At 51.3% G+C, this 20,059-nt stretch overlaps 1 protein-coding gene across 9 annotated transcripts in view; it reads left to right on the top strand.

Moving 5' to 3' along the window:
• Nucleotides 1-554: 554 nt before the first annotated feature.
• Nucleotides 555-20,059, top strand: part of LOC132821840 (mucin-2-like) — an 84,530-nt gene continuing 65,025 nt past the window's right edge. For all 9 annotated transcript variants that reach the window (XM_060834706.1, XM_060834699.1, XM_060834707.1 and 6 more), the window contains exons 1-2: nucleotides 555-763; nucleotides 17,885-18,028. In XM_060834706.1, coding sequence (XP_060690689.1) covers nucleotides 685-763; nucleotides 17,885-18,028 — 223 coding nt within the window. In that variant the 5' untranslated portion in view covers nucleotides 555-684. The remainder of the gene's footprint in view (nucleotides 764-17,884; nucleotides 18,029-20,059) is intronic.

Raw genomic sequence — 20,059 nt, 5'->3', positions numbered from 1 at the left:
TGTGAAAGGTTAAGAAAAATTTACCAGATTGTTGCTGGAAATAGAGGGGCTCAGTTATAAGGAGAGGCTGGATAGGCTATGTTTCACTAGAACATAGGAGGTTGAGGGATGGCCTTATAGGTGTGTATAAAATCATGAGGAGTATAGATAAGGTGAATAGCAGTTGCCTTTTCCCTAGGATGTGGGATTTAAAAACTAGAGGCATATTTTTAATGTGAGAGGAGAAAGATTTAAAAAAGACATAAGTGGTATTTTTTTGACACAGACAGTGGCTCGTGTGTGGAATAAACCTCTCAGAGAAAATGGTAGATACAGGTACAGTTACAATGTTTAAAAGACATTTGGATAAGTACATGAATAAGAAATGTGTAGAGGGATATGGGACAAGTTTATGGGACACAGGGAGGTGGGTCAAGTTTAGTTTTGATATTATGGTCAGTACAGTTGGACTGAAGAGTCTGTTTCTGTGCTGTATGACTCTATGACTCTATAACACTATGACTCTTAACTATAACCAGGAAGCATTGTTAGAAAAACTGCCAGCTAGGAGAAGTTACAGAGAAGGAAGGAGTGTTCACTGAAACTGAATGCTGACAGCAGAATACGGTTGAGTAATGTACTTTAAGGAAGTTAACACAGGCTATAATATCCTTGTGTACAAGAGTACAGAAAGTATATAACAACATGGAGAGAGCAAAGGCATGGATTTATCCCCTTCTTTTGCTGGTTATCAGCGATTTCATTTCCAGACAGAACGCAACAGGTAAAGAGATCTGATATTTTTATTGTCAGTGATTGTGGCTAAAAGATGCAAAATGTTGATTTCAGAACAGCAAACATCATTGGAGGATGTCCCTTGGCATCAGGTGTAAATACATTTGAATAATGCTCTTTATATTTCAGTGCATTTTTTAGTAAACTGAGTGATTTATCCTGGCTAAAATCAATGCACTTTCAGAGAGATGACACGGTCTGAACTCCATATCAGGTGAAAAGGAATCATGAAAATTTCGTAATGATCCGAAGTTTGTGGTCAGTGTCAAATTTCACTAATCTTCATGATTGCTGATTCTGTGAGGGGTCATTACTGATGTTGTAGCAAATGAACCCCAATGTTGTGAATCTGAGCCTGAAGCCCCAGTGTTTTTATACGCCCAGGAGGAACAGAACATTATCATTGTTTGAACATTCCTGAAGTAGGGCTTATGCCCAAAACGTTGATTCTCCTGCTCCTTGTACTCTGCCTGGCCTGCTGTGTTTTTCCAGCACCACATTTTTCAACTCTGGTCTCCAGCATCTGCAGTCCTCACTTCCTCCAAAATATTCACAGTTGATTCTTGAGTGGATCCTAACAACTTCCCTTTTTAGGGATTGGAATGAGATTGACCAGATAGATCTTACTGAGTATGAGATCCCTGATTGGGGGCTGTTAAACTTGGCCAATCGGGGAGCCCTGGCTGACAGATATAAATGGGAACCTCGGGCCGTAGAGGAGGTTGTTAGGGCTGATTGCCTATCCCTCTTCCGTGGTTATGTCCGTGTCCAGGTGTCCCTGGAGAAGGAGCACGCGGTGTCCAACAACACCCTTGAGATTTTCAGAGAGAGGTGGGCACCGCAGGGAGTGGAGTGTTTTATTTCCCCCTCCAACTCTATTTTGAGTGAATCCTGACCTCCTCTCCCACCTCCAGCTCTGCCCCCTTGGTGCTGCCAGCAGATGGGCAAAGTTAGCCTTTCTCTGGACCTCAGCAGACCACCAGGTCAGGCATCAGTGAATGGTGCTGTCTTTGACAGCCCAGGCCTCTCAATTGGATTTTGTCTTGTCGTCTTAATGATATGAAGCACCTTCAAATTTTGAAACTGCACTGTGTGAATCTCCAACACGACAGTGCCATATATTGACACAAAACATGCAAGTGATACACTAATGAGCTAGCTGAGTTAAGAATCAATGTCACTTTTTGAATTTCTATTAAACTGGCCCTTATCCCATGGACTGACAGGGATGAAATAAAATGAAACTTGAAGCAAGAAGGTTTGTATCTTTAATTGGAATTGTGTTTTGATGGTTTCACCCAAGGTGTACATTACAGTTTTGAGAAATATCTTCTGAACAGTCAGCTAAGAATTCTATCACTGTTGTCCTTACTGCAGGTTCAGTTTTGAACCTAAAATTGCAGATAGCAAACTAAAACTTCTGGTGGTGTTTCCAGCACGTTAATGAAGTTCTGAAATGTTTTAAAAGCCATTGCCTCTCAACTTAACCACCTACTCAACTGATGGAATGTTGTTGTATCTCTTTTGCAAGATTTCAGGAATGTGAAATCTTGATCACAGGCTCCTGCAAAACAACAATGTAATCACAGGCTTGGTTTTTTTCAAATGACGCCGATTAGTGACTCAGTATTCAGTTCAAGAGGGGCTGGGGTTTAACTGCTGACAGATTTGCCCAATAACTACTGGAAGTCAAACTTGAGATAATAGTGCCAGGCAGAAACACCTCAAATACATTTCAGGAGAGATAGGAAGACCACAAAAACAGAAAATGGAGCAGTAGAGGTCGGCCTTCCAATCAGCAAATCTGCTCCGCCATTTTCTGAGATCTTGGCTGATTTGATCATCTTTAACTCCATTTTTTTGCTTTTTCCCCATACTCTTTATTCCTTTGCTGATTAAAAATCTATCGATCTCATCCACAAATATAAGTAATAATCCAGCTTCAACAGGCTTCTGTAGTAAAGATTTTCCCAAGTTTGCTCAAATCTGAGCAGCAGCAGAATAAGATGCTCCTGTCGGTGGGCCTCTGCTCCACCTGTTGGTTTTCTTTCTTCCTTCCTTTTCTTTTTCACTTCCCTGAGCCTTGGAGGCTATTCCTGGAGCAGAGGCAGTTGTAAGCAGTGAGCCCTGGAGGCCAGGTATGAACGGACTGGAACAGCACTGGTGCTGTGTGTCTCAGAACAGAGCGTGAGGAAGCACAGTGCGAGAGGACTGTGTCTCAGAGCAGCGTGAGAGGAGTGAGTCTCAGGCAATGGTGAGGGAAGCGAGTCTCGGAACAGCGCGAGGGGAGTGAGTCTCAGAGCAGTGTGAGGGGAGTGAGTCGCAGAGCAGTGTGAGGGGAGTGAGTCTCAGGGCAGAGCAAAGGAAGCGAGTCTCAGAGCAGTGTGAGGGGAGTGAGTCTCAGAGCAATGTGAAAGGAGTGAGTCTCAGATCAGTATGAGGGGAGTGAGTCTCAGATCAGTGTGAGGGGAGTGAGTCTCAGAGCAGTTTGAGGGGAGTGAGTCTCAGGGCAGAGCAAAGGAAGTGAGTCTCAGAGCAGTGTGAGGGGAGTGAGTCTCAGAGCAATGTGAAAGGAGTGAGTCTCAGATCAGTGTGAGGGGAGTGAGACTCAGGGTAGAGCAAAGGAAGCGAGTCTCAGAGTAGTGTGAGGGGAGTGAAATCTCAGAGCAGCGTGAGGGGAGTGAGTCTCAGAGCAGTGTGAGGGGAGTGAGTCTCAGAGCAATGTGAAGGGAGTGAGTCTCGGAGCATCGTGAGGGGAGTGAGTCTCAGGGCAGAGCAAAGGAAGCGAGTCTTGGAGCAGTGTAAGGGGAGTGAGTCTCAGGGCAATGTGAAGGGAGTGAGTTTCAGAGCCGTGTAAGGGGAGTGAGTGTCAGAGCAGTATGAGGAGAGTGAGTCTCAAATCAATGTGAAGGGAGTGAGTCTCAGAGCAGTGTGGGGGTAGTGAGTCTGAGGGCAGGACGAGGGCAGTGAGTCTCAGAGCAGCGTGAGGGGAGCGACTCTCAGAACTGTGTGAGGGGAGTGAGTCTCAGAGCACTGTGAAGGGAGTGAGTCGCAGAGTGGTGCGTGGGGAGTGAGTCTCAGAGCAATGTGAGGGGAGTGAGTCTCAGAGCAGTGTGAGGGGAATGAGTCTCAGAGCAGTGCAAGTGGAGGGAGTCTCAGAGCAGTGCGAGAAGAGTGAGTCTCAGAGCAGTGTGAGGGGACTGAGTCTCAGAGCAGCATGAGAGGAGTGACTCTCAGCAGCGTGAGGGGAGGGAGTCTCAGAGCAATGTGAAGGGAGTGAGTCTCGGAGCATCCTGAGGGGAGTGAGTCTCAGGGCAGAGCAAAGGAAGCGAGTATCAGAGCAGTGTGAGGTGAGTGTGTCTCAGAGCAGCGTGAGGGGAGTGAGTTTCAGAGCAATGTGAAGGGAGTGAGTCTTGGAGCATCGTGAGGGGAGTGAGTTTCAGAGCAGTGTGAGGGGAGTGAGTCTCAGAGCAGTGTGAGGGGAGTGAGTCTCAGAGCAATGTGAAGGGAGTGAGTCTCGGAGCATCGTGAGGGGAGTGAGTCTCAGGGCAGAGCAAAGGAAGCGAGTATCAGAGCAGCGTGAGGGGAGTGAGTTTCAGAGCAGTGTGAGGGGAGTGAGTCTCAGAGCAGTGTGAGGAGAGTGAGACTCAGAGCAATGTGACGGGAGTGAGTCTCGGAGCATCGTGAGGGGAGTGAGTCTCAGGGCAAAGCAAAGGAAGCGAGTCTCGGAGCAGTGTGAGGGGAGTGAATCTCAGAGCAATGTGAAGGGAGTGAGTCTTGGAGCATCGTGAGGGGAGTGAGTGTCAGAGCAGTGTGAGGGGAGTGAGACTCAATGTAAAGGGAGGGAGTCTCAGAGCAGTGCGAGGGAAGTGAGTCTCAGAGCAGTGTGAGGTGAGTGAGTCTCAGAGCAGCGTTAGGGGAGTGAGTATCAGAGCAGTGTGAGGTGAGTGAGTCTCAGAGTAGTGTGAGGGGAGTAAGTCTCAGAGCAGTGCGAGGGGAGTGAGTCTCAGAGCAGAGCAAGGGGAGCAAGTCTTGGACAAGGGAGAGGGAAGTGTGTCTCAGAGCAGTGTGAGGGGAGCGAGTCTCAGAGCAGTGTGAGGGAAGTGAGTCTTAAATCAATGTGAAGGGAGTGAGTCTCAGAGCAGCGTGAGGTGAGTGAGTCTCCGGGCAGAGCAAAGGAAGCGGGTCTCGGAGCAGTGTGAGGGGAGTGAGTCTCAGAGCAATGTGAAGGAAGTGAGTCTCAGAGCAGTGCGGGGGTAGTGAGTCTGAGGGCAGGACGAGGGCAGTGAGTCTCAGAGCAGCGTGAGGGGAGCGACTCTCAGAGCTGTGTGAGGGGAGTGAGTCTCAGAGCAGTGTGAGGGGAGTGAGTCACAGAGTGGTGCATGGGGAGTGAGTCTCAGAGCAATGTGAGGGGAGTGAGTCTCGGAGCATCGTGAGGGGAGTGAGTCTCAGGGCAGAGCAAAGGAAGCGAGTCTTGGAGCAGTATGAAGAGAGTGAGTCTCAAATCAATGTGAAGGAAGTGAGTCTCAGAGCAGTGCGGGGGTAGTGAGTCTGAGGGCAGGACGAGGGCAGTGAGTCTCAGAGCAGCGTGAGGGGAGCGACTCTCAGAGCTGTGTGAGGGGAGTGAGTCTCAGAGCAGTGTGAGGGGAGTGAGTCACAGAGTGGTGCATGGGGAGTGAGTCTCAGAGCAATGTGAGGGGAGTGAGTCTCAGAGCAGTGCAAGAGGAGTGAGTCTCAGAGCAGCGTGAGGGGAATGAGTCTTAGAGCAGTGCAAGTGGAGGGAGTCTCAGAGCAGTGCGAGAAGAGTGAGTCTCAGAGCAGTGTGAGGGGACTGAGTCTCAGAGCAGCATGAGAGGAGTGACTCTCAGCAGCGTGAGGGGAGGGAGTCTCAGAGCAGCGCGAGGGGAGTGAGTCTCAGAGCAGTGTAAGGGGAGTGAGTCTCAGAGTAGAGCGAGGGGACTGAGTATCAGAGCAAGTGTGAGGTGAGTGAGTCTCAGAGCAGCGTGAGGGGAGTGAGTTTCAGAGCAGCGTGAGGGGAGTGAGTCTCAGAGCAATGTGAAGAAAGTGAGTCTCGGAGCATCGTGAGGGGAGTGAGTCTCAGGGCAGAGCAAAGGAAGCGAGTCTCGGAGCAGTGTGAGGGGAGTGAGTCTCAGAGCAATGTGAAGGGAGTGAGTCTTGGAGCATCGTGAGGGGAGTGAGTGTCAGAGCAGTGTGAGGGGAGTGAGACTCAAATCAATGTAAAGGAAGCGAGTCTCAGAGCAGTGCGAGGAGAGTGAGTCTCAGAGCAGTGTGAGGTGAGTGAGTCTCAGAGTAGAGCGAGGGGACTGAGTATCAGAGCAAGTGTGAGGTGAGTGAGTCTCAGAGCAGCGTGAGGGGAGTGAGTTTCAGAGCAGTGCGAGGGGAGTGAGTCTCAGAGCAGAGCAAGGGGAGCAAGTCTTGGACAAGGGAGAGGGAAGCGAGTCTCAGAGCAGTGTGAGGGGAGTATGTCTCAGAGCAGTGTGAGGGAAGTGAGTTTCAAATCAATGTGAAGGGAGTGAGTCTCAGAGCAGCGTGAGGGGAGTGAGTCTCCGGGCAGAGCAAAGGAAGCGGGTCTCGGAGCAGTGTGAGGGGAGTGAGTCTCAGAGTAATGTGAAGGGAGTGAGTCTCAGAGCAGTGTGAGGGGAGTGAGTGTCAGAACAGTGTGAGAGGAGTGAGTCTCAAATCAATGTGAAGGGAGTGAGTCTCAGAGCAGTGCGGGGGGAGTGAGTCTCAGAACAGTGTGAGGGGATCGAGTCTCAGAGCAGTGCGAGGGGAGTGAGTCTCAGAACAGTGTGAGGGGATCGAGTCTCAGAGCAGTGTGAGGGGAGCAGGTCTCAGAGCAGCATGAGAGGAGTGAGTCTCAGAGCAGTGCGAGGTGAGTGAGTCTCAGAGCAGTGTGAGGGGAGTGAGTCGCAGAGCGGTGCGAGGAGAGTGAGTCTCAGAGCAATGTGAGGGTAGTGAGTCTTAGAGCTGTGCGAGTGGAGTGACTCTCAGCAGCGTGAGGGGAGTGAGTCTAAGAGTAGAGCAAGGGCAGTGAGTATCAGAGCAGCGTGAGGTGAGTGTGTCTCAGAGCAGCGTGAGGGGAGTGAGTCTCAGAGCAGTGTGAGGGAGTGAGCCTCAGAGTAGAGCGAGGGGAGTGAGTCTCAGAGCAGTGTGAAGTGAGTGAGTCTCAGAGCAGTGTGAGGGGGGTGAATCTCAGAGCAGTGTGAAGGGAGTGAGTCTCAGAGCGGTGCGAGGGGAGTGAGTGTCAGAGCAGAGCAAGGGGAAGGGAGTCTTGGACAAGGGAGAGGGAAGAGAGTCTCAGAGCAGCGTGAGGGGAGTGAGTTTCAGAGCAGCGTGAGGGGAGTGAGTCTCAGAGCAGTGTGAGGGGAATGAGTCTTAGAGCAGTGCAAGTGGAGGGAGTCTCAGAGCAGCGTGAGGGGACTGAGTCTCAGAGCAGCATGAGAGGAGTGACTCTCAGCAGCGTGAGCGGAGGGAGTCCCAGAGCAGCGTGAGGGGAGTGAGTCTCGGAGCAGTGCAAGTGGAGTGAGTCTCAGAGCAGTGCGAGTGGAGTGAGTCTCAGAGCAGCGTGAGGGGAATGAGTCTTAGAGCAGTGCAAGTGGAGGGAGTCTCAGAGCAGTGCGAGAAGAGTGAGTCTCAGAGCAGTGTGAGGTGAGTGAGTCTCAGAGTAGTGTGAGGGGAGTAAGTCTCAGAGCAGTGCGAGGGGAGTGAGTCTCAGAGCAGTGCGAGGGGAGTGAGTCTCAGAGCAGAGCAAGGGGAGCAAGTCTTGGACAAGGGAGAGGGAAGCGAGTCTCAGAGCAGTGTGAGTGGATTGAGTCTCGGAGCAGTGCGAGGGGAGTGTGTCTCAGAGCAGTGTAAGGGGAGTGAGTTTCAGAGCAGCGTGAGGGGAGTGAGTCTCAGAGCAGTGTGAGGAGAGTGAGTCTCGGAGCATCGTGAGGGGAGTGAGTCTCAGGCAAGAGCAAAGGAAGCGAGTCTCGGAGCAGTGTGAGGGGAGTGAGTCTCAGAGCAATGTGAAGGGAGTGAGTCTTGGAGCATCGTGAGGGGAGTGAGTGTCAGAGCAGTGTGAGGGGAGTGAGACTCAAATCAATGTAAAGGGAGGGAGTCTCAGAGCAGTGCGAGGGGAGTGAGTCTCGGAGCATCGTGAGGGGAGTGAGTCTCAGGGCAGAGCAAAGGAAGCGAGTCTTGGAGCAGTGTGAGGGGAGTGAGTCTCAGAGCAATGTGAAGGGAGTGAGTCTTGGAGCATCGTGAGGGGAGTGAGTGTCAGAGCAGTGTGAGGTGAGTGAGTCTCAGAGCAGCGTGAGGGCAGTGAGTTTCAGAGCAGTGTGAGGGGAGTAAGTCTCAGAGCAGTGCGAGGGGAGTGAGTCTCAGAGCAGTGCGAGGGGTGTGAGTCTCAGAGCAGAGCAAGGGGAGCAAGTCTTGGACAAGGGAGAGGGAAGCGAGTCTCAGAGCAGTGTGAGTGGATTGAGTCTCGGAGCAGTGCGAGGGGAGTGTGTCTCAGAGCAGTGTAAGGGGAGTGAGTTTCAGAGCAGCGTGAGGGGAGTGAGTCTCAGAGCAGTGTGAGGAGAGTGAGTCTCGGAGCATCGTGAGGGGAGTGAGTCTCAGGCAAGAGCAAAGGAAGCGAGTCTCGGAGCAGTGTGAGGGGAGTGAGTCTCAGAGCAATGTGAAGGGAGTGAGTCTTGGAGCATCGTGAGGGGAGTGAGTGTCAGAGCAGTGTGAGGGGAGTGAGACTCAAATCAATGTAAAGGGAGGGAGTCTCAGAGCAGTGCGAGGGGAGTGATTCTCGGAGCATCGTGAGGGGAGTGAGTCTCAGGGCAGAGCAAAGGAAGCGAGTCTTGGAGCAGTGTGAGGGGAGTGAGTCTCAGAACAATGTGAAGGGAGTGAGTCTTGGAGCATCGTGAGGGGAGTGAGTGTCAGAGCAGTGTGAGGTGAGTGAGTCTCAGAGCAGCGTGAGGGCAGTGAGTTTCAGAGCAGTGTGAGGGGAGTGAGTCTCAGAGTAGAGCGAGGGGAGTGAGTATCAGAGCAGTGTGAGGTGAGTGAGTCTCAGAGTAGTGTGAGGGGAGTAAGTCTCAGAGCAGTGCGAGGGGAGTGAGTCTCAGAGCAGAGCAAGGGGAGCAAGTCTTGGACAAGGGAGAGAGAAGCGATTCTCAGAGCAGTGTGAATGGATTGAGTCTCGGAGCAGTGCGAGGGGACTGTGTCTCAGAGCAGTGTGAGGGGAGCGAGTCTCAGAGCAGTGTGAGGGAAGTGAGTCTCAAATCAATGTGAAGGGAGTGAGTCTCAGAGCAGCGTGAGGGGAGTGAGTCTCCGGGCAGAGCAAAGGAAGCGGGTCTCGGAGCAGTGTGAGGGGAGTGAGTCTGAAATCAATCTGAAGGGAGTGAGTCTCAGAGCAGTGCGGGGGGAGTGAGTCTCAGAACAGTGTGAGGGGAGCAGGTCTCAGAGCAGCATGAGAGGAGTAAGTCTCAGAGCAGTGCGGGGGGAGTGAGTCTCAGAGCAATGTGAGGGTAGTGAGTCTTAGAGCTGTACGAGTGGAGTGACTCTCAGCAGCGTGAGGGGAGTGAGTCTAAGAGTAGAGCAAGGGAAGTGAGTATCAGAGCAGCATGAGGTGAGTGTGTCTCAGAGCAGCGTGAGGGGAGTGAGTCTCAGAGCAGTGTGAGGGAGTGAGCCTCAGAGCGGTGTGAGGGGAATGAGTGTCAGAGCAGAGCAAGGGGAGCGAGTCTTGGACAAGGGAGAGGGAAGAGAGTCTCAGAGCAGCGTGAGGGGAGTGAGTTTCAGAGCAGCGTGAGGAGAGTGAGTCTCAGAGCAGTGCGAGGGGAGCAACTCTCATTGCAGTGCAAGGGGAGTGAGTCTCGGAGCAGTGTGAGGGAGTGAGTCTCAGAATAGAGCGAGGGGACTGAGTATCAGAGCAGCGTGAGGTGAGTGAGTTTCAGAGCAGTGTGAGAAGAGTGAGTCTCAGAGCAATGTGAAGGGAGTGAGTCTCGGAGCATCGTGAGGGGAGTGAGTGTCAGAGCAGTGTGAGGGGAGTGAGACTCAAATCAATGTAAAGGGAGGGAGTCTCAGAGCAGCGTGAGGGGAGTGAGTTTCAGAGCAGTGTGAGGGGAGTGAGTCTCAGAGTAGAGCGAGGGGAGTGAGTATCAGAGCAGTGTGAGGTGAGTGAGTCTCAGAGTAGTGTGAGGGGAGTAAGTCTCAGAGCAGTGCGAGGGGAATGAGTCTCAGAGCAGAGCAAGGGGAGCAAGTCTTGGACAAGGGTGAGGGAAGCGAGTCTCAGAGCAGTGTGAGTGGATTGAGTCTTGGAGCAGTGCGAGGGGAGTGTGTCTCAGAGCAGTGTGAGGGGAGCCAGTCTCAGAGCAGTGTGAGGGAAGTGAGTCTCAAATCAATGTGTAGGGAGTGAGTCTCAGAGCAGCGTGAGGGGAGTGAGTCTCCGGGCAGAGCAAAGGAAGCGGGTCTCGGAGCAGTGTGAGGGGAGTGAGTCTCAGAGTAATGTGAAGGGAGTGAGTCTCAGAGCAGTGTGAGGGGAGTGAGTGTCAGAACAGTGTGAGGGAGTGAGTCTCAAATCAATGTGAAGGGTGTGGGTCTCAGAGCAGTGCGAGGGGAGTGAGTCTCAGAGCAGTGCGAGGGGGGTGAGTCTCAGAGCAGTGCGAGGGGAGCGAGTCTCAGAGCAGTGTGAGGGGAGTGAGTTTCAGAGCAGCGTGAGGGGAGTGAGTCTCAGAGTAATGCGAAGGGAGTGAGTCTCGGAGCAGTGCAAGGGGAGTGAGTATCATAGTGCGAGGGGAGTGAGTCTCAGAACAATGCGAAGGGAGTGAGTCTCAAAGCAGTGTGTGTGGAGTGAATCTAAGAGCAGTGTGAGGGGAGTGAGTCTCAGAGTAGTGCGAGGGGAGTGAGTCTCAGAGCAGTGCGAGGGGGGTGAGTCTCAGAGCAGTGTGAGGTGATTGAGCCTCAGAGCAGCGTGAGAGGAGTGAGTCTCAGAGTAATGCAAAGGAAGTGAGTCTCAGAGCAGCGTGAGGGGAGTGAGTCTCAGAGCAGTGTGAAGGGAGTGAGTCTCAGAGCAGTGTGAGGGGACTGAGTCTCGGAGCAGCGTGATGGGAGTGAGTCTCAGAGCAGTGCAAGTGGAGTGAGTGTCAGAGCAGTGTGAGGGGAGTGAGTCTCAGAGCAGTGCGAGGGGAGTGAGTCTCAGAACAATGTGAGGGGAGTGAGTCTCAGAGCAGTGCGAGGGGAGTGAGTCTCAGAACAATGTGAGGGGGGTGAGTCTCAGAGCAGAGCGAGGGGAGTGAATCTCGGACAAGTGTGAGGGGAGCTCCACTTGCGTTGCTCCGAGATCCGTCCCCCTCCGAGACTCGCTCCCTTCGTGTTGCTCCGAGAAAATCTCCCTTCACGCTGTCCCAGGTCTTACTCCCTTCGCCTGTCTCCAAGACATGCTCCCCTTGTGCTGCTCTTGGACTTACTCCCCTTGCACGTCTGCAAGACCCGCTCCCGTCATGCTGCTCCGAAACCCGCTCCACTCACGTTGCTCCAAGACTGTGCCTCCCTTGTACTGCTCCGAGACTCACTCCCCTCACTCTTCTCCGACACCTGCTCCCCTCGCGATGCTCTGAGACTCACTCCCCTCACCATTTCTAAGACTAGTCCCCTCGTGCTTGCTCAGGGATTAGCTCCCTTCGCCTGTCTCCGAGACTGTCTCCCCACATGCTGCTCCGTGACACGGTTCCCTTGTGGTCTCCGAGACTCGCTCCTCTCACTCTTCTCCGACCTCGCTCCCCTTGCCCTTCTCCGGGATCCGGTCCCCCTCGCACTATCCCAACACTGGCTCCCCTCACCCTTCTCCGAACTCGCTCCCCTCACCCTTCTCCGATACTCGCTCCCTTCACCCTTCTCCCAACTCGCTCCCCTCACCCTTCTCTGAGACTTGCTCTCCTCACCCTTCTCCGAACTCGCTCCCCTCACCCTTCTCTGAGACTCGCTTCCCTCACCCTTCTACGAGACTTGCTCCCCTCACCTTTCTCCGGGACTCACTCTCCTCACCCTTCTCCAAACTCGCTCCCCTCACCCTTCTCTGAGACTCGCTCCCCTCATCCTTCTCCGAACTTGCCCCCATCACCCTTCTCTGAGACTCGCTCCCCTCACCCTTCTCCGAACTCGCTCCCCTCACCCTTCTCCGAACTCGCTCCCCTCACCCTTCTCCGGGACCCGGTCCCCCTTGCACTTCTCCAAGACTGGCTCCCCTCGCCCTTCACCGAATTGCTCCCCTTGCCCTTCTCTGAGACTCGCTCCCCTCGCTCCTCTCGCCCTACTCAAAGACTTGCTCCCCTCACACTGCTCCGAGACTGGTTCCCCTCGCCCTGTTTCAAAACTCGCTCCCCTCGCGCTGCTCTGGGATGTGCCCTCCTTGTCCTCCTCTGATACTCGTTCCACTGGCCTGCTCCAAGACTCGCTCCCTTCTGAGATTTGCTCCCCTCGCGTTGCTCCAAGACACGCTCCCCTCACATTGCTCTGAGACTCAACCCCCTCACACTGCTCTGAGATTGACTCCCCTCACATTGCTCTGAGACTGACTCCCCTCACGCAGCTCTGAGACCCGCTTCCCTCTCCCTTGTCCAAGACTCGCTCCCCTCGCTCTGCTCTGAGACTCACTCCCCTCACACTGCTCTGAGACTCGCTCCCCTCACACTGCTCTGAGACTCACTCCCCTTGCACCGCTCTGAGACTCACTCCCCTCACATTGCTCTGAGACTCAATCACCTCACACTCCTCTGAGACTCAATCCCCTCGCACTGCTCTGTGACTCACTCCCCTCACGCTGCTCCGAGACTCGGTCCCCTTGCTCTGCTCTGAGATTCACTCCCCTCGCACTGCTCTGATACTCACTCCCCTTGTGCTGCTCCGAGACCCGCTCCCCTGATACTGCTCCGAGACTCACTCTCCTCAGACTGCTCTGAGACTCACTCCCCTCATACTGCTCTGAGACTCACTCCCCTCGCCCTGATCCGAGACCCGCTGCCCTTGCTCTGCTCTGAAACTCACTCCCCTCGCACTGCTCTGATACTCACTCCCCTCACATTGCTCTGAGACTCACTCCTTTTGCACGGCTCTGAGATTCACTCCCCTCACCCTTCTCTGAGACTCGGTCCCCTCACCCTTCTCCGAACTCGCTCCCCTCACCCTTCTCCGGGACCCGGTCCCCCTTGCACTTCTCCAAGACTGGCTCCCCTCGACCTTCACCGAATTGCTCCCCTTGCCCTTCTCTGAGACTCGCTCCCCTCGCTCCTCTCGTCCTACTCAAAGACTTGCTCCCCTCACACTGCTCCGAGACTGGTTCCCCTCGCCCTGTTTCAAAACTCGCTCCCCTCGCGCTGCTCTGGGATGTGCCCTCCTTGTCCTCCTCTGATACTCGTTCCACTGGCCTGCTCCAAGACTCGCTCCCTTCTGAGATTTGCTCCCCTCGTGTTGCTCCAAGACACGCTCCCCTCACATTGCTCTGAGACTGAACCCCCTCACACTGCTCTGAGACTGACTCCCCTCACATTGCTCTGAGACTGACTCCCCTCACGCAGCTCTGAGACTTGCTTCCCTCTGCCTTGTCCAAGACTTGCTCCCCTCGCTCTGCTCTGAGACTCACTCCCCTCACACTGCTCTGAGATTCATTTTCCTCACACTGCTCTGAGACTCACTCCCCTCGCACTGCTCTGAGACTCACTCCCCTCATGCTGCTCTGAGGCTCACTCCCCTCGCACTGCTCTGAGGCTCACTCCCCTCACACTGCTCTGAGACTCACTCCCCTCACGCTGCTCTGAGACTCACTCCCCTCACACTGCTATGAGACTCACTCCTCTCATGCTGTTCTGAGACTCACTACCTCGCACTGCTCTTAGACTCACCCCCTCGCACTACTCTGAGACTCACTCCCCTCGCACTGCTCTGAGACTCACTCCCCTCGTACTGCTCTGAGACTTGCTTCCCTCTCCCTTTCCGAGACTCGCTCCCCTTGCTCTGCTTTGAGACTCACTCCCCTCGCACTGCTCTGAGAGTCGCTCCCCTCGTGCTGCTCTGAGACTTGCTCCCCTCACACTGCTCTGAGACTCACTCCCCTCGCACTGCTCTGAGGCTCACTCCCCTCACACTGCTCTGAGACTCACTCCCCTCACGCTGCTCTGAGACTCACTCCCCTCACACTGCTATGAGACTCACTCCTCTCATGCTGTTCTGAGACTCACTACCTCGCACTGCTCTTAGACTCACCCCCTCGCACTACTCTGAGACTCACTCCCCTCGCACTGCTCTGAGACTCACTCCCCTCGTACTGCTCTGAGACTTGCTTCCCTCTCCCTTTCCGAGACTCGCTCCCCTTGCTCTGCTTTGAGACTCACTCCCCTCGCACTGCTCTGAGAGTCACTCCCCTCGTGCTGCTCTGAGACTTGCTCCCCTCACACTGCTCTGAGACTCACTCCCCTCGCACTGCTCTGAGAGTCGCTCCCCTCGTGCTGCTCTGAGACTCAATCCCCTCACGCTGCTCTGAGACTCAATCACCTCACACTGCTCTGAGACTCAATTCCCTCGCACTGCTCTGTGACTCACTCCCCTCACGCTGCTCTGAGACTCACTCCCCTCACCCTGCTCCGAGACTCGCTCCCCTTGCTCTGCTCTGAGATTCACTCCCCTCGCACTGCTCTGATACTCACTCCCCTTGCGCTGCTCCGAGACCCGCTCCCCGATACTGCTCCAAGACTCACTCTCCTCAGACTGCTCTGAGACTCACTCCCCTCGCCCTGATCCGAGACTCGCTCCCCTTGCTCTGCTCTGAGACTCACTCTCCTCGCACTGCTCTGATACTCACTCCCCTTGCACTGCTCCGAGACCCGCTCCCCTGAAACTGCTCCAAGACTCATTCCCTTCAGAATGCTCTGAAACTCACTCCCCTCGCACTGCTCTGATACTCACTCCCCTCACATTGCTCTGAGACTCACTCCTTTCGCACTGCTCTGAGACTCACTCCCCTCACACTGCTCTGAGACTCAGTCCCCACCCCCTTCTCTGAGACTCGCTCGCCTCACTCTATTCCGAGACTGTCTCCCCTCACCCTATTCCGAGATTCTCCTCTCACCCTACTCCGAGACTCTCTCCCCTCGCCTTACTCCGAGACTCCCCCCTCACCCTACTCCGAGACTCCCCCCTCACCCTACTCCGAGACTCTCTCCCCTCACTCTACTCCGAGACTCTCTCCCTTCGCCCTACTCCGAGACCCACTTCCCTTGTACTGCTCTGAGACTCACTCCTCTCGTGCTGCTCCGAGACTCAGAGAAGGATGAGCGGTCCGAGTCTCAGAGCAGGACACAGGAAGCGGGAATGTGGACGCAGATGGGTGTGGGGGACGCTGTTCTGGAGCTTACCTTGGAACTGAGTGCTGGTGTGGAGTGATCTGCAGGCTTGGCTCGGAGCAGGGATGGCTGTCGGAATGGGATCTGCCACAAGTGGTCAGGCCACGTGCAGAGGCTCTGTGCTGGGCTGCTCCACTGTCAGGTTTATTTGAAATGATTTTACTGGCCTGTAAAGTCGATCCTTTCATGATGTCTTATTTCTAACTTAGTTTTTAAATTCTGTAAAGTCGTGAAACTATTTTCTATTCCTCTTTTGTGTCCAAGATTTATATCTAGGTACTTGTGCCTAAGATGGTGCCATTTGAGACAGACATTGTAAAAGCTTTTCACCCTACTTCGACAATGGAGTACACAGTGCATACAGGATATTCTAATCTATTCACTTCGATTCTATTCTATTCTAATTTTTACACCTTATTCTGAGGTGATGTCCTCTGGTCTTAGACTATTCCACATGGGGAAACAACCTTTCCACATCTACCTTGACAAGTCCCTGAAGAATCCTGTACATTTCAATAAGACCATTTCTCATTCTTCTACATTCTGAAGAGTACAGGCCTATTCTGCTCTTGCTTTTTGATAAGACAATCCTTCCACACCTGGCATCGGCCTCAAAGAGCCTTGGCGGGACTCCCTTCAATGCAGTGTGTCTTTTTTCAAACAAGCAGCTCCAGCCTGTTCACAGTGTTTCAGCCCTGGTCTGACCAGTGCCTTGTATAGTTTTAGCAAAACCTCCCTACTTTTAAACTCCATTTCCTTTGAAATAAAGGCCAAGATTTCATTTGCCTTTCCTCTGTCCTCATGAGGTAGGATGCCAGTTTTTTGTAATTCGTGGATCAGGATTCCCAAATCCTTCTGATCAATAACTTTCTACAATCTTTCTGAGTTTAATTAAATTAGCTCCTCTATTCTTCCTGCCAAAGGACATAACCTCACACTTTCCCACATTCCATTCCATTTGCTGACTCACCTTATCTACATTCCCCCTGCAGAGCCTTTGTGCATCCTCCCCACATGTATTCCCATCTATTGTTATGCCATCTGTAAACTTTGCTACTGTACATTCACTATCCTCATGCAAGTCATTAGTGTAGATATATCTGAAATAATTGTAGCCTGATCCCTGTGGCACACTACCAGTTACAGGCTGTAGGCCTGAAAATGACTCCATTATCCCAACACTCTGTTTTCTATTAGTTAGCCAATTGTCTATCCATGCTAATACACTATCTCAACACCATAGGCTTTTATATTATGAAGTATTCCATTGCATATTGATGGAGTTGCATTCATTGTGTCAAGTAGGGAGTATTCCATTGTGTTCATGATGCCCAGAATGATGATGGCAGAGAACTCACTTGATAATAATGCCATTGCACATCAATGCAAAGTGTTGGATCTTGTTTTGTGGAAAATATTCATTTTCCAATATTTATGCAAATTTACTTGCCATTTATCAGCCAAGGGTTGCCTGCATCTAGTTATATATAAACTCTGACAGCTTCAGAGACCAAGAAGAGTTGCAATCATCAGTGCACATTTCCAGTACTGCTCTTAGATTGTGGGGAATGTCATTGATGAAGCAGCTGAAGATGGTTGGATTGAGGACAATACCCTGAGGAACTAGGGCTCTTATTGCACAGGGATAGTGTCCTCACCTCTGAGCCAGGAGGCCTGGGTTCTAGTCCCAACTCTTCTAGAAGTAGATCATGACATCTCTGAATAGGTTGATTATACAATTATCGATCCTGAGGAACTAGGACTCTGTGGCATCTTGGTGGTGACCCAGCCTCTTCAAGTTTAAGGTCAAGTTCCACCTGCTCCTGAGATATGCAATCACATCACTGGGCAAGTTGATTCGAAAAATATTAAAATGATCCTAAAGAACAAGGCACTTGTAGCAGAGTGGTAGCATCCCTTTCTCTGGGCCAGAAGGTCTTGGCTCTAGTCCTACCTGTGCCTGAGATGTCTCACAATATGTCTGGACAAGTTGATTCTAAAGAGCAATCAGCTGAGACTGTCATTATCATCATTCAGTAACCACCACCCTCCTCCTTTGTGCTCAGCGTGATCCAATTAGTGGAGAGTTTCTACTAATTCCCTCTGATTACAATTTGTTCAGGCTCCCTGCTGTCAAACGTATAAAATGCAGCCTTGATATGAAGGGGAGGAGCTCTCAACTGAAAATCATCACTTTTCACAATATTGGAACTAAGTCTATAATAAGGCATTGAGCAAGTTCTTATCAGAATCCAAACTGAGCCGTGTTGAGCAGATTTGGATGAGCAAGTGCTTCCTGATGGGACAATCACCAACCCTTTCCATCACTTTACTGATCGCTGAGTGTAAGTTCACAGGGAGATAATTTGCCAGATTGGATCGTGATTTTGTGGACAGTACATAGGACATTTTTGAGTAGACGCACGTATAGGCCCTGAAACAGCTTGGCTTGCAGCAACGGTAGTTCAGGAGTACAAGCCTTCAGGATTACAGCATGAATGTTATCATTGCACTGTCTAGTGTCATCTGATGTTTCTTGATATTACATTGAGTGGTGGATATCTGAGATACAAGGGATGAGATGGATCAGCCATTTTACACTTTTGGCTGAAGATGTGATTGGATCTTGCAATATTACACATTTACTCAGATATTATGTCACAATATTTGAACGTAACACTTAGTGTCACCTTACATTGTCAGGATGACTCCATATTTTGTATACACAGCTTCAACAGCTCCTACTGAGACTTCTACATCTGTACAAACAGCAAAGACAACAGCAACTGGTGAATTCACTTCCGAATCAGCACGTACAACCCAATCAATTATTCAATCATCATCAACCACTGTTAGCTCCAGAACAGAAACTGGTAAGAATCAGAAACTATCTTCAAGAGATTTTTTGTGTTGAAAATTGAAAAACAGTTCAAGGTCCTCACATGGATACACCCTCTTCCATCTTTCCAAGGTTGATTGCAAATGTAGAAGGAAATCTATCATGGCCATGTCGTAAAGGGAGCTGAGGCACTTAAAAAAGGCAATTAAAAGCCATTTTAAGATTAGCATACCTCTTTTTGAACTGTACACAGGCCATACCGTGTGTCAGCAAGCTGGCAACATGGACAGGTAAATGCATCACAGGAGGTCTTTGAGGATTGAAATTGGCATGATGCCAATATCCTAAAAAGGTGAACTCAGAAAAACTGTGCTCAGCAGCATGTGTGGCCAGAAGCAATTCCTTCCGGCTAAACTGAATGATTTTGTGTTCTTCCATCGTTTTGATATCAAAATGCATTGCCTTGGACATCAGCGAGGGACAGGTTTCCTTATTCACCTGTGATACAGCAGAGCACCAGAGATTCCGCTTATTTGGTAGTTATCTGGAGCACTGAGGGGATTTTTCAACATTATTCAAGACAAGAGCAAGGCGGCCTTTGTGTGGAGCTGCAGGAGATGGGGCAGATACAAAACAAATATTCTGCATCAGTATTTACTGTGGAAAAGGTCATGGAAGATATAGAATGTGGGGAAATGGAAGGTGACATCTTGGAAAATGTCCAGATAACAGAGGAGGAAGTTCTGGAAGTTTTAAAATGCATAAAAATGGATAAATCCCCACGACCTGATCAGGTGTACCCTCAAACTCTGTGGGAAGCCAGGGAAGTGATTGCTGGGCCTCTTGCTGAGATACTTGTATCATCGATAGTCACAGGTGAGGTGAGGTTAGCTAATGTGGTGCCACTGTTTAAGAAGGGTGGTAAGGACAAACCAGGGAACGAGAGACTTGTGAGCCTGATGTCGGTGGTGGGCAAGTTGTTGGAGAGAATCCTGAGGGACAGGATGTACATGTATCTAGAAAGGCAAGGACTGATTAGGGATAGTCAACATGGCTTTATGCGTGGGAAATCATGTCTCACAAACTTGATTGAGTTTTTTGAAGAAGTAACAAAGAGGATTGATGAGGGCAGAGTGGTAGATGTGATCTATATGGACTTTAGTAAGGCGTTAAACAAGGTTCCTTATGGGAGACTGGTGAGCAAGGTTAGATCTTACGGAATACAGGGAGAACGAGCCATTTGGATACAGAACTGGCTGAAAGGTAGAAGACAGAGGGTGGTGGTGGAGGGGTTTTTTCAGACTGGAGACCTGTGACCCGTGGAGGGGCACAAGGATCGGTGCTGGGTCCACTAATTTTCATCATTTATGTAAATGATTTGGATGTGAGCATGAGAGGTATAGTTAGTAAGTTTGCTGATGGCACCAAAATTGGAGGTGTAGTGAACAGCAAAGAAGCTTACCTCATAGGTTCATAGCTCCTTGAAAGTGGAGTCACAGGTAGATAGGATAGTGAAGAAGGCATTTGGTATGCTTTCCTTTATTGGTCAGAGTATTGAGTGCAGGAATTGGGAGGTCATGTTGTGGCTGTACAGGACATTGGTTAGGCCACTGTTGGAATATTGCATGCAATTCTGGTCTCCTTCCTATCAGAAAGATGTTGTGAGACTTGAAAGGGTTCAGAAAAGATTTACAAGGATGTTGCCAGGGTTGGAGGACTTGAGCTATAGGGAGAGGTTGCATAGGCTAGGGCTGTTTTCCCTGGATCATCAGAGGCTGAGTGGTGACCTTATAGAGGTTGAAAAAATCATGAGGGCCATGGATATTGTAAATAGACAAAGTATTTTCCCTGGGGTGGAGGAGTCAGAACTAGAAGGCATAGGTTTAGGGTGAGAGGGGAAAGATATAAAAGAGATCTAAGGGATAACCTTTTCAAGCAGAGGGTGGTAAATGTATGGAATGAGCTGCTGGAGGAAGTGGTGGAGGTTGGTACAATTACAACATTTAAAAGGCATTTGGATGGGTATATGAATAGGAACAGTTTAGAGGGATATGGGCTGGGTGCT

This window comes from Hemiscyllium ocellatum, chromosome 13 (genome assembly GCF_020745735.1).
Source record: "Hemiscyllium ocellatum isolate sHemOce1 chromosome 13, sHemOce1.pat.X.cur, whole genome shotgun sequence".
Taxonomy (NCBI): Eukaryota; Metazoa; Chordata; class Chondrichthyes; order Orectolobiformes; family Hemiscylliidae; genus Hemiscyllium; species Hemiscyllium ocellatum.
Note: the sequence above shows the minus strand (reverse complement) of the source record. Positions and strands in the feature narration are given on the sequence as shown.